The following is a 14,858-nucleotide window of genomic DNA, read 5'->3' on the forward strand; positions in this document are numbered from 1 at the left end:
ACGTTGTAACTCAGCAACACTGCTCTTCAAGGTGTTGGAGCAAGGAAGGGGCCCTGAAGATTAAGGGTCATTAGCTTCCTGTAATCCTGCCATTTACTGGCTATTCTGAAAGTAGGTAGGACGTGTCATCTATCTCTGTGCGCCAGCTGGAGACAGGTGCTTAGAATGGGTTGGGGATTAAAAGACTTAAGTGCCCTCGGCCCCTCAATCAGATCTAAGGACAGGAGTGGTTTAGAAAATAGTGCGAAAGGCTGAATGAAAAAAACAAGGCGGTGGGATTCAGAGTGGCTTTCTCCCCTCTGCTGGAAAAGGGGGTGCTTGACAGAGCCTGCTCAGGGCCGAGTTCCAACGGCGGCTTTCTCCTCTACCCCCTAATGTACCCTAAGAGGAGTAGAAGAGAGAGGGCCCTCTGGACTTTGAAAGTTAGTTAGCATTCCCATTTTGGAGGGCCCTACACAAGGTGGGACGCAGAAGGTGCCACAGTCAGAAGTTTCTTTAAGCTAAAGAAAAACGGTAGAAGTAGGCCAACAGCGGGTCCTCAGTATTTTGCCTCAAGCCGGCTCTCCCACTTCCTTCTGAAAGGAGACGGGCTCCACTACTCTGCCGCCGCAGGGAGGGCTGCGGCGAGTTCTGTGCGCAGGCTCAACTGGCCAGCCCCGCCTCCCAACCATTTTTCAGCAGCCCTGTCCCTTCCCAGGTTCCCGAGGTTGGACGTGACGTACATTTGTGCGTAACAGGGGGCGGGGCCTCAGAAGCAAACGCAGCTGAGCCGCAGTCTCGCGAGAACATTCTACGCAGTTCTCGCGCTGCGGCTTTACTCTCGTCGCAACGAGATCTTTCGAGATCTTCTCCGCCCCCGCTACCGGCGCTCCCTGTGCTGCCGCTGAGCCGGAGCCGGCCTGAGCAGTGCCCTCTGCTGCGGCCCTCCTTCCAAGAACCTAACCTCTGGCGTGGACACCTGTACGTCCTCCACTAGCCTCGGTCCTCCGGCCCACACGGTCCAGTTTCCGCGCCCCAGCCCCGCCGGGGTCCGTGTCCTGTCTTGCCGGCCGGACCGGGTTCGAGCCCGAGCTGTAGCCGGCGCCATGTCGGTGGTGGGCATAGACCTGGGCTTCCAGAGCTGTTACGTCGCTGTAGCCCGCGCCGGCGGCATCGAAACGATCGCTAATGAGTACAGCGACCGCTGCACGCCGTGAGTGGGGGCCAGCCGCATGCATTGGGGGGTGGGGAGGTGGCGCTTGCTCCGGTCTGTGACCCTCGCGGCTTGGGGAGCGCGGGGCGGGGAGTCTTCTCCGTTCCGAGCCCAGGCCCTGGTGGATAGGGAACCCCCCCGGGTGTTAGGTCACTAGGGGCCGCGACTTCCCGTGTGGGTCTGCGTCGGGGGCGGCCTTTTTCTTGTGGGCCGGCTGCTGAGCGAAGGCTGTGAGTGGGTATTAGGACCAGCGGAGGGCATGAGTAGGAGCTGGAGGGAAGGCAGGCCTGTGCGTGGGACAGAAATGCTCTTTTAGAGAGCAGATACTAGGCTCAGGGCATACTGACGCTTCTTCAGCCCAGCACAGAGTTCGCAGCTTTGCACACGGCAGGCGCTTAGTAGAAGTTAGTTGAATTGGACTGGTTCTGGTTTCTGCCGGCAGTAAGACGGTGGGGCGGCCGGAGCCCCACGTGAGTGGGGGCGGGGTGGCGCCCGGAAGAGAGGGAGCCGGAGCACCGGAGGTCTTGAAATTGGGTTGGCACGGAAGGTTATCAGAAACAGACTGAATAAAATCGACTTTCAGATACCTTTGCATTCACTTTGATTTTTCACATCGTTTCAGTATATTGGACTATGTTGGGTCATTCTCTGGTATCATTCTGTGCGCATGTACCTCTATAGTGTTCCCACTTTCATGATAATACATTCCAACGAGGGTGTGGGCCGCAATTGTTAATGAATGACTCAGGGGCTCACTTTTTTTTAGGACCTACAGTAAGTTAATGGACCTGTATAGTTACAACGCTAAAAAGACCATGACTCACCTAGGTCTTTCCTTGGTTAGCGTGAGTCTACTTTTTGAGTACATACCTTTGAATTCGTTGGCCTCCTTTTGAACAAAGTCTTCTAAAAAGCTGCGTATTTTTTGCTAGGTTCTCAGTGTAGCTCATTAATGCTGTCTGTTTTAAGGCCTATTTTTCACACCTGTCATGCTTTTTCGGTGATAGATTTCTGGCCAACTCTTGCTTCGTCTACTAGACTGATCTTTGCTACCCAGAATCCTCCCAGCATTTCCCTTAAACTTGTCAAATTTCTGCCTCTTATTTTAGACCTAACCCATGTCTATCTCATTACAGATCCAAAAACAGTTCGATGTTTCTTTCTGAATTTTTAAAATAGTTTTAACAGTTTTATTGAGATAAAATTCACATACGTTACAGTTAACTCATTCAAAATGTTTGATTGTTTTTAGTGTAGTTAACAGAATTGTGCACCATCCACCCAATTTTGAAACATTTTCATCAGTCCAGAAAGAAACCCTGTACCCATTAGCAGTTACAAGCTAGTAGCCTCCTCCCGCTCCTTCCATTTTTATAATTTTTAACAGTGGATCTAGTTAGTATTTTCAGGGAAGTGTACACTTAAGTTTTTTTTAGCATTGAAGTTTGTTTTTAAGTATTTAAACAGTAATTCCCTATTTGATATTGTCTTCCATGGATCCTTCGTCTGTAAAGATAATCTTCCCCAAAGAATTAAAAAGGCTTAGAACACTGAGTTAGGTATGTAACTTCTTTGTTTTTTCCTACCTAGAATTGAACATGCTTTAGCTCCAAAGGGAAGAGAATTCTAAATACTGAAACAAAGTGTTCCTGTCTATCCTTTTAGACTTCCATGCTTTCTTTCCCTCCTTTAGACACACAACAACTACAACGGTTTTACCATGAATCTCAGTTTTAGGAACTGAAATAATTGTTTCAGAAAAGAATTTAATCTTCCCAGATCACAGTTAAATTTGTACCAAAGACTGCTTGGTGGGTGACCAGATACACTGTAATTGTGATAAGAGTTTAAATATTTATACATGCTTTTCTTTATATGTTTTCCTTGTATTTCTCAGGAACTGAAAGGAATAATATACATTCAAGTAATTTTTCAACTATGATCTTGATTTGCTTAGGTTTCTGTTTTGGAGTCTTAAGTAGAACATGGGAGTAGAAAGGTCGATTTATTTATTTTTTTGGTAGTGGTTACCGAAGAAAGGATTTGTATCTCAGGTACCCCGGGACTGTGATGTAGGTTTGTTTTAGTGTGAGAATGGAATGAGATGGAGGTTCTGGAGGGTTGGGTATGATGGAAGTTAACTCATTTCAAATTGTGGGTACGACAGGATTTGGATTCTGTTTTTGAGGAGCCAGTTGAGTTACCCAGATGAGACCATTGCTTTCCCACAAAGTTTAGGCTTCCTTTTAGTAAATAATGAGTGCTTCCAATATGTCAGCCATTGTGCTAAGCAAGCACTGGAGGTATTCTGATATACAAACAAGATCCTGCCATCCTGGATTTGGCTGGTGGAGAAAGTCAGATGCTATACAAATATATAATTACTAGGTGTGGTAATGGCTCAGGTGGCAAAGTACAGAATATAGTGATGGGGGACCTAATTTAAATTGGATTTGGCGAGGGAGGATATGGCTGAAGTGGTAGAGCACATGCTGAGCATGCACAAGGTCCTGGATTCAGTCCCCAGTACCTCCTCCAAAAAAGTAAATAACTAAACCTAATTACCTCCCCCGCCAAAAAAAAAAAAAATGTGGATTTGGGGTGGTGATGGAAGGTGCTCTTTAAAAAATGCCATTTAAATTGAGACTCGGAGAATGAATAGGAATTAACCACTGAGGTGGTGGTGAGAGTGAGGAATTCCCTGCAGAACCAATAGCAGGTGAGGAAGACCTGAGGCAAGAAGAGTTTGGTACAGTCGTTGGACTGAGGTTTATAGCTACTCTTAAGCCACTTGAAAGAATGCCGTCGAATTCAATCTGGAGAGGAGTTAGGCAGGGTGGACTAGACTATGGCTGGGCTTTGTAAGTCATGTTAAGGATTTTTACCTAGGTACTGTGGGAAGTGATCTAGTTAATATTTAAAAAATGTGATTGGCTTTTTATTTTGTGGGGAATGGATTTACTTGAGAAGGGCAAGAGAAGCAGGATACTTAGGAGGCTATTGCAATATTTAGTTCACGTGGGAGTTGATGTTGCTCTCCACTAGTGTGGTAGCAGGAGAGAGAAAAATGTGGGTGGCTTTGAAATAAACTTTGGAGTTTTAAACTATGAGTGTCTGTAGTGATGTTTTTTGACCAGAGGCTTTGGAATAAGATGGAAAGCCTGTTTTTATATTTAGTTGCATCATTATTGTGGAAAGGGTACATCCTTAAAGCTTCTTTGGAATAAGAGTGTTAACGAACTCGTAAACATTACAGGAGTTAGTTGAGCTGTACTTTGCAAAATTTATAGGGTAGAGATGAATTACTTAAAATCTTGTGTATGGGTAGTTTATATTATTTTAATGGATTTGGTTCCTAATAAAACAATATATTAGAATTTGAAGAGATGAAATTGTCTATTAATAACTGCCCTTGAGAGAGCAAAAGCTGAAAGTATGTGTAGATTCTGGTTAACTGGCAGATTAACATCTGATGCCTTATTTGTGCAAGAAAAGTGTTCCTCTTGGATGGACCTAGAGATTATCATACTAAGTGAAGTAAGTCAGACAGAAAGACAAATATCATATATCACCTGTATGTAGAATCTAAAAAAAAATGACACAAAGGAACTTATTTACAGACTCCCAGACATAGGAAACAAACTTACGGTTAACAAAGTGGAAGCAGGGGAGTAAATTAGGAGTTTGGAATTTGTGGATACTAACTACTATATATGAAATAGATAAACAAGAAGGACCTAATGTATAGGGAACTATATTCAATAGCTTGTAATAACCTGTAATGGAAACATATGTATACATATAACTGAATTATTATGCTGTGCACCACCAGAAACTAACACAACATTGAAGATAACTATACTTCAAAAAAGAAGTTTTCCTCTATGGAGTAGGCGTCTTTACATGTGTAGATCTAAGTAGAGCTGCAGGATGACTCGAATTTTTCCGGTTCAGAGAAAAGGAAAGTTGATTTGTTAACTAACGCTTCAGACTACTTACACTTCTCCTAGTGTCTAATTGCAGAGATTATTAAAGTAGTTTCTTAGGCTCATATAAGAACTAACATATGACACCTCATATACAAAACTGATAGGAGTAGTCTACAAGAACTTTGTCATTATATTCTAAATTGGGTTTCCTAAATTAAAACTTTTTTTCCTGACTTAATAAAATACTTGTTTGAACAATAAAAACACTGAAGTGTTAAAGTAAAATTACATTTCCTCTTTAATTGTTTGCTGTGTATCTTTGCATAGCTTTTTCTATACTTCTACAAATATATGTAGGGGGCACACACGCCCTTATAAACAAATAGGATTGAAATATATTTTATAACTGTTTTGTTTTACTTACATGGTAGATGTCTTTCAGAGTCAATAAATATGAATCTACCCCTTTAAATATATAATAGTCCATATTATGGCTGTAACATGCTTTGCATAAATGCTCTAGTTATTTCTAATTTTTTGTGATTAGAAATAGTCTTCAACAAGTAGTCTTTTATATTTATGTTTACGAGTTAACGTTGCTTGTTGGATAGATTTTCAAAATATATGCTTAGAATTTCAGTATATATTGCCAGGATACTTTACAGAAATTTAAGGGATTATACCAGCAACATAAGTGATTTCTCTATTTCACTGGGGTTTGTGAGAATTATGACGAGTTAAAACTATAAAGTGTTTAGAACAATGCCTGTCACATCCTAAATACTGCCTGCATATTTGCTAATAATGCTGTTATTACTTACCTTTTTTGTATTTTTTAAATCTATCAATGGACTGTAAATTGGATCGGTAAATGAAATTATAGAAGTTTGCCTTTTGGGTTCATCAAATACGTAGCTTTTAATGTGCAAGTCTTATTGACTCAGAATTTGTGTTTCTTTAGGAGCTGCACATCTTGCAAGTATGAGTTGTTGATATCAATTTTTGGGTACTTTCTAGTTCAGGGCTAATAAGGCAGTGACTAGAGGATACACTAATTAACATAATAACCATTTTCATGCCAGTTTTGCCTACATTTCTTATTTGATAGTCTAAATATTATGTTAGTTCTTTGAAAAACTCAGTTTTTTATACTGTTTAATAAATTGAATTATAGTCTTAATCTCATGAGAACAGTTCTACACATACTTTTAAACATGAAACTTTGCCTTTTAATGATTGTGCCAATTGCAGCTGTTCATAACATCCTATCAGAATGTGTGTAAATGTTTGGTCAGTAAGTATGTCTTACCCAGGAAAGAGAACAATGCTGTTCTCTGGTTTAAAAAGATTATTATTTCTAGGACTCGAAGATTAGAACAGTGGAGTCTTGTAATGTCAAATCCATGACATAACTTCATGTAATGTCAACCTGTAGTTTGGAATGGAGGAAAAGTGCTATCAGTCAAGCAGCACCTGTCTTGAGTACTGCTGTTTTTAGCAGCATTGACTTGGCCTAGTATAGAGGAAGTATGAGTCCTGCTGTGGAGATGTAATCTTTCTAGTTGAAAATATGAATGACATAAAGCAACGGTAAATAGAATAACAATAAGAGAGTACAGCTGTGGACAAGGTTATTAAGTACAAGTTCAGAGGAGACGTTACATCACTGAGAGATGGAGCGATGAGGAAAAGCAGGAGTGGGACTTGAGCAAATAAGATTAGTAACATGAAAGAAAGGGTTGAGACAGTCTGAATGGAGGTATAGAAATAGGAATGAATCTAATGGGTTTGGTCGGCAGTACAAAAGTATGTATGTGTGGGATTTGAAGTTCGAGAGTCTTATTGTGAATCTTGGACTGTAATGTTAACTAGTTATATTTCTGGGTACGTTAACTTGACTTAAGTTCCTCATGTATAAAATTGGGTCAGTAATAGTTCTTAAGTGTATTTGGGAGAATCAAATGTAGAATGCTTAGCACACTGCCTGGGATATGAAGGCTTAGAAATGAAAGCTGTAGGACAAGGGAGTAAGACCTGCTTGGAAGAAAGAGGCTTCCTGGGGTAGATAGGGATTGCATGCAGGCAGTGTGCAAATTTTGGAATTCCTGGCAAGTTGGAAATAGTACGTTTTCTTTAAATGTCTTGTTCCCGTCAATATCCTCATGACAGAATCATTGTCACTGAAGATTTTTGAGAGCGTATGTTGAGGAGAAACAGACTGAATGGGGGTATTTAGCTTTTTTTTTTTTTTTTTTTTTAAGAATTAGTATATTTATTAAGGTTGCCTAGGAGTATTTACCTAAATGGTGATGGTGGCCATCTATGGTGGGAGGGGAATGATTGTGGAATTACTGATAACCATTATGTTTTTCTTTATACTTCACTGTTTTCTAATTTTCTTTGATGAACTTGCACTAGAAAGCACTGAATAGGTTCTAGCGTTGGCTCTACTATTTGACTTAATCTTTTTGGGTTTTCTTCATATTTCAATGTTAGGTTTCTTTGTATAAGCTTCAAATTTAAAAACCCTTTCAGTTTGTGCTGTTTGACAAATTGACCCTCAATTGTCCTTTTGAAAAGAAAATGGTAGGACTTTTTATTCCTCAGTATTTTAAAGATGGCTGATGATTTTAGTGGGAAATTTGAGGTGAAGCAGAACATTCATTGTAAGCTAGTTGGTATTTTTCGTGTGAAACTCAGACCAAGGCTTCATTGGAGGTTTAATAATAGCAATATTTTATTATTTATGATGTGCCAGTCTCTAATACAAGTCCTTTAAAAGTAGGTCAACAAATTTAATCCTTATAACAACCATATGAGGTAGGTGCTGTAATTTTTCCGATTTTAGAGATAAGCAAATTGAATTTCAGAGAAGTTAAGCAACAGAGAAGGTCAGAGAAGGGATTTAGACAGACTCATACTGTCTGATTCTAGAGCCTGAGATCTTTGTACTGCATGTTTGTTCAACTCAGTCAAGTTAATGGTAAAGTGGAAAAGCTAAGAGTTTCTTTCTTCAGTGCAATAGTTCGCTTATTGTTACAGAACTTTTTAGACTGTAAGGATTATGTAACATATTCATTTTCTACAGTATGATAAGAATGTGGACCCTGCTTATACCTTGCAAGATTTAGGCCTTGTTGAGATATAGTTGTTACATTATGTGGTCAAGATGGACATTCCATTAGTGACATTTGATTGCTTTGTTAGAAGTTGGCAACTGTTTGTAGTGTATGCATGCACAGATGAAAAAAGTGAATAATTTGAACTGAGATAAACTTTAGCTTTTCAAGATGTATGAAACACTATTACTGTTAAGAGAGCAGATATAGGGGATGGTACAGCTCAAGTGGTAGAGTGCATGCTTAGTATGCATGAGGTCCTGGGTTCAATCCCCAGTATATCCATTAAAGATAAGTTAATAAACAAACAAACAAGCAAACTTAATTACCTCCCCTCCACCAAAAAAAAAAAAAAAAAAAGAGAGCAGACGTAGATTTTAAAAGTAAAAATGTTAATTGACTTCACAGAGAATATTACCTAAAGCAACTCTGTACAGTACAACATTCTGTGATGATGGAGATGTTCTACATTTGCATTCCCCAAAGTCCAGTAAGTTTTAAGCCAAGTCTAATAAGTTTTAACAGGTAGAAACGATTTTTATTTGAGGGGGCTTGGGAAGGCTTCACAAAGTGTGTGATATTTCTGGAGAATGAATGAGATTTAGAAGGATCAGAACATTTCAGGTGGCAAATGTAGAGCAAAGCAGGAAGATTGGATGACTGTCTTGTATTGGGGCACTGTGCATGATGTGGAGCTGGGAAATGGGGGTGGGGTTGGGATTGTGAGAGGCCTTCTGGCCTGGGTTTTTTTGTTGTTGTTGTTGGTGATTGGTTTTGTTTGGAAGGTAATTAGAAGCAAGGCATATTCAGAGTTACTGAGTTAGAATAGGAAATTAACCCTTCAAAAGGACATATAGTAAAGTTGGAAACGTTAATTTTCTTATTCTTGGAGCTAGTATTGTTTTGAGGAGATGAAGGTTTGAAGACAGGGCTTCAGGAAACAATGGAAGATAAATAATGCTACCATTTGGTTATGTTGGGATTGAGATCCTGGTGAGATACCTTTTAGAAATTCAGGTCTGGTGGCTTTTAGAAAGATAATAGGTTTCCATGCATAGACTAGAAATGGAGAGGGTGAATGGAGTGGGTAAGATTCCATGCATAGACTACAAATGGAGAGGGTGAATGGAGTGGGTAAGAAGGAGATTGCATTCTCCTAAAGGACATTTTGGGCTGTGATAGGAGAGATATTTAAGTGGTACTCAGGAAATTTTTTTCGAGTGATTGGTGGTATATTTGCAGAAATGCTGAGGTTGACACCTGTGCATCTTGAGGGCTAACCCCAGCATGTTCTAGGGCCATAGAGCTTAGGGTTTGTAGGAAATCCGATGAGATCTCAGGTTGTGCATATTAATATATATTCATAGTTGCCTATAACTGCTCTGGGAGATTGGCTCACAGGGGTTCTTACACCGTTGGTTGGAAAGGGTTGAGTTGCAGAGAAGCCCAGCATATGGCCAGTTTGTACAGGGGTGGTAAGTTTATCTAAGTGAAACAGTTCTACTTAGTGTAGTAGGTCATCTAACGTGGTCAGATTTGGACCAAGGCAGTATGACTTCAGAGCCCTTACTCTTATTCATTCTGCTAAATTGGAAGAATTAGGGGTCCAGGGAGGATAGAGAGGGTCAAAACTAGCTACCGTGTTAAGTATGGAGAAATGATCTAGAGTTCTGAGCCCGAACGCTTGCAGATTGTATGATTGTGGATAAATTTACTTGTTAATACATTTTTGGACTCTCCTTTAAAGTGAGGATAGAATAAAGTGCTTAGGAGGGTTAAATGAGATAGTACACATAAATTTATGCAGTGGTTGTTATTAGAGTTGGAGGAAGAGAATGCTTTTCGTAAGTAACTAAGGGGGAAATGGACTCTGGGAAGAGCTTTGTTTTTTAGGATTTTTGGGGTGGTGTGGGTAAATTTGGTCTTTTAGGTTGAGAGAAAACAGCTACTGGAAAGAGAGGCGACAAATATGTGAAAGTAAAGGAAACGTGGGACAAGGTTCCAGAGGGATAAGTTAGAGAGAAAAGCATAGAGGGAAGCACAGAGGCCATGATAGCAAAAGCATCAGCTCCAGTATAGCTGACTTCTTAAGCTTAAACAGTGTTTTAAAGTAGTTATACCTTTAAGCAGGTTTCAATTTTGCTTTCTAAAATAAGCAACATATAGATCAAACCAGCAGGAAGTGTATGAATTGATTTGGAAGAATGTGTTCAGAAGTCAGAATGACAGGTTCCTTGTCAGAAATTGAGTCCTAGTTCTAGAAGCTAGTTCTAGAAAAATTACTTTTTACTTACTTATAATAGGAAAAGAGTTGTTTTCAGGGTTTATAGACTATTCTCTTGGTGAAGTTATGAGCTGTTCTACAACAAAAGGACATTTAATTGACGTATTGATATGAGGGTATATTATTTTATATTGGAATTTATATATACACCAGATTTAAAGAATTAGGTGTTAGTGGAGACTGGTTACTCCATCTTTCTGTAGTATTTTAGACACATGGTCATATTAAACTTGTGCTTCGACATCTGAATGACGGATCTCCTGTTATTCTGAGAAGCAGCCCATTCCATGGATAGTTTTACTCAGAAAGGTCAAAGTCACAGACTTACTGTGTGCTGTTAAAATTATAGGGCTTTTTAAGCTAAGACTCAGAAATCTTGCTTGCTTTGGTTTTGGATGTAATGTTTCAATACGGTTTGATGCTTAAATGATTTTATCTTCTAGGGCTTGCGTTTCTTTTGGTCCTAAGAATCGTTCAATTGGAGCAGCAGCTAAAAGCCAGGTAGAGTTTTTTTTTTTGTTGTTGTTGTTGTTTTGTTTTTGTTTTTTACTAAAATGACTTATTTCTCTGGTTTGTCCATCCTTCCCATTCAGCAACTATTTCAGTGTCCATTATGTGTCCAGCACTGGGAGCCCCTGGGTGTACAACTGAAACAGACAAACCTGATGTCTTTTCTCATGTGCTTGAGGGAGAGGCAAGTAGCTTTTAAAAAGCACAAACAGTGTAATTTGTTTAATGCAAACTACTAGGGTGTATTTTGCCCAGGTATTGCATGATCAAGGTTTTCTTGTTCCTGAGTATTTTAAATGTTCCTTAAAGACTGTCTTGTTGGATTTTCATCTTACTCATATTTAGGGTCAGTGTTGTCTCTAGATTTGATGTTGTTGATCAAGGTTCTCAAGGAAGGAAAGCATACCAGAAGAAGCACACTTGCCATTAGTTTACTTTTAATCCAGGAACCTGACATACTTGCTGGTTTCCGAGTAACCAGAGCAGTAGAACCTGAAGAGTTTTATTTTCCCGAGTGTCTGAGGTTGCTATAAAATTAAGGAGTTGCATGTTATACCTGTTTATGATTCACCCTGGAGCATTATGTAGAAGGATTAACTGTATTTCTGGACCCGGGAGGGCCCAAGATTTGTAAACCCAAGAAAATGGTGCTTGGCCAATTGATTTTTAATTAAATTGAGTATTTTATAATCTTACTTTGAAAAAGTTCAAGATGTTTTAGGGGATAGTAGATGGTAAGTACAGAGCTATTTAGAAATTCTCACCTTCTAAAATTCCAGTGAATTCTTCCTGCTTTTAAACTTGCTTTCACTATTGAGAATAGTTATTGTACTAAACTGGCTGCCTAGTTTTAGGTTGATGTAGTTATTGTGATAATGAGTTTCTATTTGGCAGCTTACTGAAACAGGGCCTCACTTTGGAGGCCTCATATTGTTTTTACAGAAAAGACTTGTTACACTTACTCCTGCATTGGAAAGAGGAGCCTGTAAGTCTTAAGCAGAAATTCATTCTTAATTTTTTTTGGAATATCTTAGCCAGCATTTCCCCCCATAAATTACAATAGTTTATTCTAAAGAAATTAGAAAACACAGATACAGAAGTATAAGGATATTGCAAGTTACTGTACTACCATTATTCAGAAATCATTGTTAATACCTTAATGTGTAACCTTTTGTACTCTACCTGAGCATATATATGTTTTTCTCTACCCTCCCCCCAAGAAAGTGACATCATACCATACAGATACTTGTTTTCTAGACTCTAAAATAATCTTACCACTGTATGGATATACCATAATTTATTTACCCATTCCCCAGTCATGGACCCTCCAGGCTCTTTGCAGTTTTCTGCTGTGATAAGTAAGATTCTGTCAGTTTATTTGCATTTATCTTTGTGTGCTTAGTGTCATCTTTTTTTCCTTTATGCTAATAAGTTTCTTTCATTAGAGTATCTGAATTGATATTGCCAAATTGACTCCTGGAAAGTATGAATCACAAACTATGGTAATTTTTAAAAACTAAAGGTTATTTTATGTAAATGTTTATTGGAAGTTTAATAACAAAAAATACTTTTATAAGCATAATGACCTGTCTTCATGAGAAGACAAACTGGAGTCTGGTCCCAGCTCTGCCACTGTGTGTCCTATACAACTTCCTCACCTGACTTCACATGCTAGGAGGCAACATTCAGAAAGCTTTAGTGCTGAAGAAGACAAATTCAGAAGGAAACTTTGTGGAATGAAAGTGATGCTAATTTAATCCTGAGAGTGTTGAACTTTTTTCCCTAATTTAATTGCTATTAGTGTTCCCACTCTTTGACTGTGATATCTTTTCTCACAGGTGATTTCCAATGCAAAGAACACAGTCCAAGGATTTAAAAGATTTCATGGCCGCGCATTCTCTGATCCATTTGTGGAGGCAGAAAAATCTAAACTTGCGTATGATATTGTGCAGTTGCCCACCGGGTTAACAGGTATAAAGGTAAGGTTCTCAAGATAAAGCCTTATGATTAAAATACTGTGTTTTATTTTGTCAGGTTCTTACATATCGTAATATTCTAATATCAAGTTGTAATGAAAATGCTTACAAATGCTTAGGAAAGGTTTTTGCTAGTAAAGACCATTTCCCATTTTTTGAATGATTTAGATTTTGTTTGGGAACCATAGGTGGGCGCTGTTAATATGAGTTGGACGGATGGGTAGTGATGGTGTGAAGGTTACTGCCATTGCTGCTCATCTTGTTGACTGTTGCAGCAGTCTTTCTGGTATGATTTTAGTGAATGACTTTTGGAAGACCAGGTAAAGAAATCAACCCTGTAAAGTCACCAACTAGTGAAATATGTAGTCATACTCTTGACAGTAGAATTGGAAAGAGGTGGTGTTCTTTTGGAGAAAGGAGAGTTTAGTCTTTGCCATCTCTGGGACATCTAGGAGAGTCTCTTTGTGAAGCATGTGGTGAACTGATCATAAAAAAAAGTTCAGACGTTGGGGGGTTGGTAGGGTGGACATATGTGCCTCTCTTGCACTCAGAGGTGATAAGAGGAATCAGGAAGGGTGTTTGAGTTCTCCAGGCGACTGAGTTTACAGAAAGGGAATTTGGTGTTTGTGACACCCCAGTTGGAAAAATAAAGGATCGTGGGAACAGGTTCAGAATCCTAGAGATGATGACAATCGTGGGAAAAAGGTAGTCAGTTGTACCACTGTAGCTGAGAGTTCAGTTGAATTTTGAAAGTGAAGAATTCTGATAAGTGAAGAATGATCACTGGGTTTAATTAGGGTATCTTTGGTAATAATTTCAAAACTGTTTGATTGGGCCTAATAATGGATAAACCTGGAGTGCAGGGGAGGGGAGAAAAAAGAGGTGAGGAAATGGGTGATACTTAAAGTTAAGAAAGGAATAAGAGGGTGTGGCGGAAAGGGAACACTCCTACAGTGTTGGTGGGACTGTAAATTGGTGGAGCCACTATGGAAGTTCCTTAAAAAACTAAAACATAGAATTTCCGTATGATCTAGCAATCCTGTTCTTGGGCATGTATCTGAAAAAGATGAAAACTGTAATTCGAAAAGGTACATTCACTCTGATGTTCATAACAGCACATTTTACAATAGCCAAGACATGAAAGCAGCCTAAATGCCTACCAACAGATGAATAGATAAAAAAGTTGTTGTATATTTATACAGTGGAATACTACTTAGTGATTTAAAAAAAAAGAATAAAATAATGCCATTTGCACTAACACAAAGTAAACCAGAGAGAAAAATACTGTATGATATCACTCGTGTGAAATCTTAAAAACACACACACACAAATGAGTTTATTTACAAAATAGAAATAGACTCACAGATGTGGAAAACAAACTTGGGGATAAATTAAGAGTCTGGGATTAATAGATACATACTACTATGTATAAAATAGATAAACAAGGATCTACTGTATGGCACAGGAAACTATATTCAGTATCTTACAATGTGTAGTGGAAAAGAATCTGAAAAAGAATAGATATATAGGTATAACTTAATCACTTTGCTGTCCAACTGAGACGCTGTAAATCAACTATACTTAAATTAAAAAAAAAACCCTAAGGAAATCTCAATAAAGTATGGACTTTAATTAAAAAAAAGAAAAAGAAATAGGATGGATATTGGCAGATTTAGCCAGAGATGATGTAAGAGCCAAAGGAGAAAGAGACTAGGGAGAAGACCTGGGAACAAGTGGGTCCAAGAGTGAGGTTGGAGTAGTTGAAGAATTAAACAAATGAGGGAAGAAGAGGTAGCTTTGAAAGAGGCTTACTACGAGGGTTATTTTCCCATCTTTATCATACGGTGA

General features: G+C 39.0%; 1 protein-coding gene across 2 annotated transcripts in view; it reads left to right on the forward strand.

The window, feature by feature from the left end:
- The first annotated feature begins 808 nt into the window (after positions 1-808).
- The window catches only part of HSPA4 (heat shock protein family A (Hsp70) member 4), a 40,082-nt gene continuing 26,032 nt past the window's right edge, over positions 809-14,858 (forward strand). The window contains exons 1-3 of one of the 2 annotated variants that reach the window (XM_010971611.3): positions 809-1,192; positions 10,968-11,025; positions 12,873-13,013. In XM_010971611.3, coding sequence (XP_010969913.1) covers positions 1,086-1,192; positions 10,968-11,025; positions 12,873-13,013 — 306 coding nt within the window. In that variant the 5' untranslated portion in view covers positions 809-1,085. Of the gene's footprint in view, positions 1,193-10,967; positions 11,026-11,117; positions 11,219-12,872; positions 13,014-14,858 lie in introns of those variants that run through there. The other variant, XM_045507720.2, reaches the window with a different exon arrangement.

This window comes from Camelus bactrianus, chromosome 3 (assembly GCF_048773025.1).
Source record: "Camelus bactrianus isolate YW-2024 breed Bactrian camel chromosome 3, ASM4877302v1, whole genome shotgun sequence".
Lineage (NCBI taxonomy): Eukaryota > Metazoa > Chordata > Mammalia > Artiodactyla > Camelidae > Camelus > Camelus bactrianus.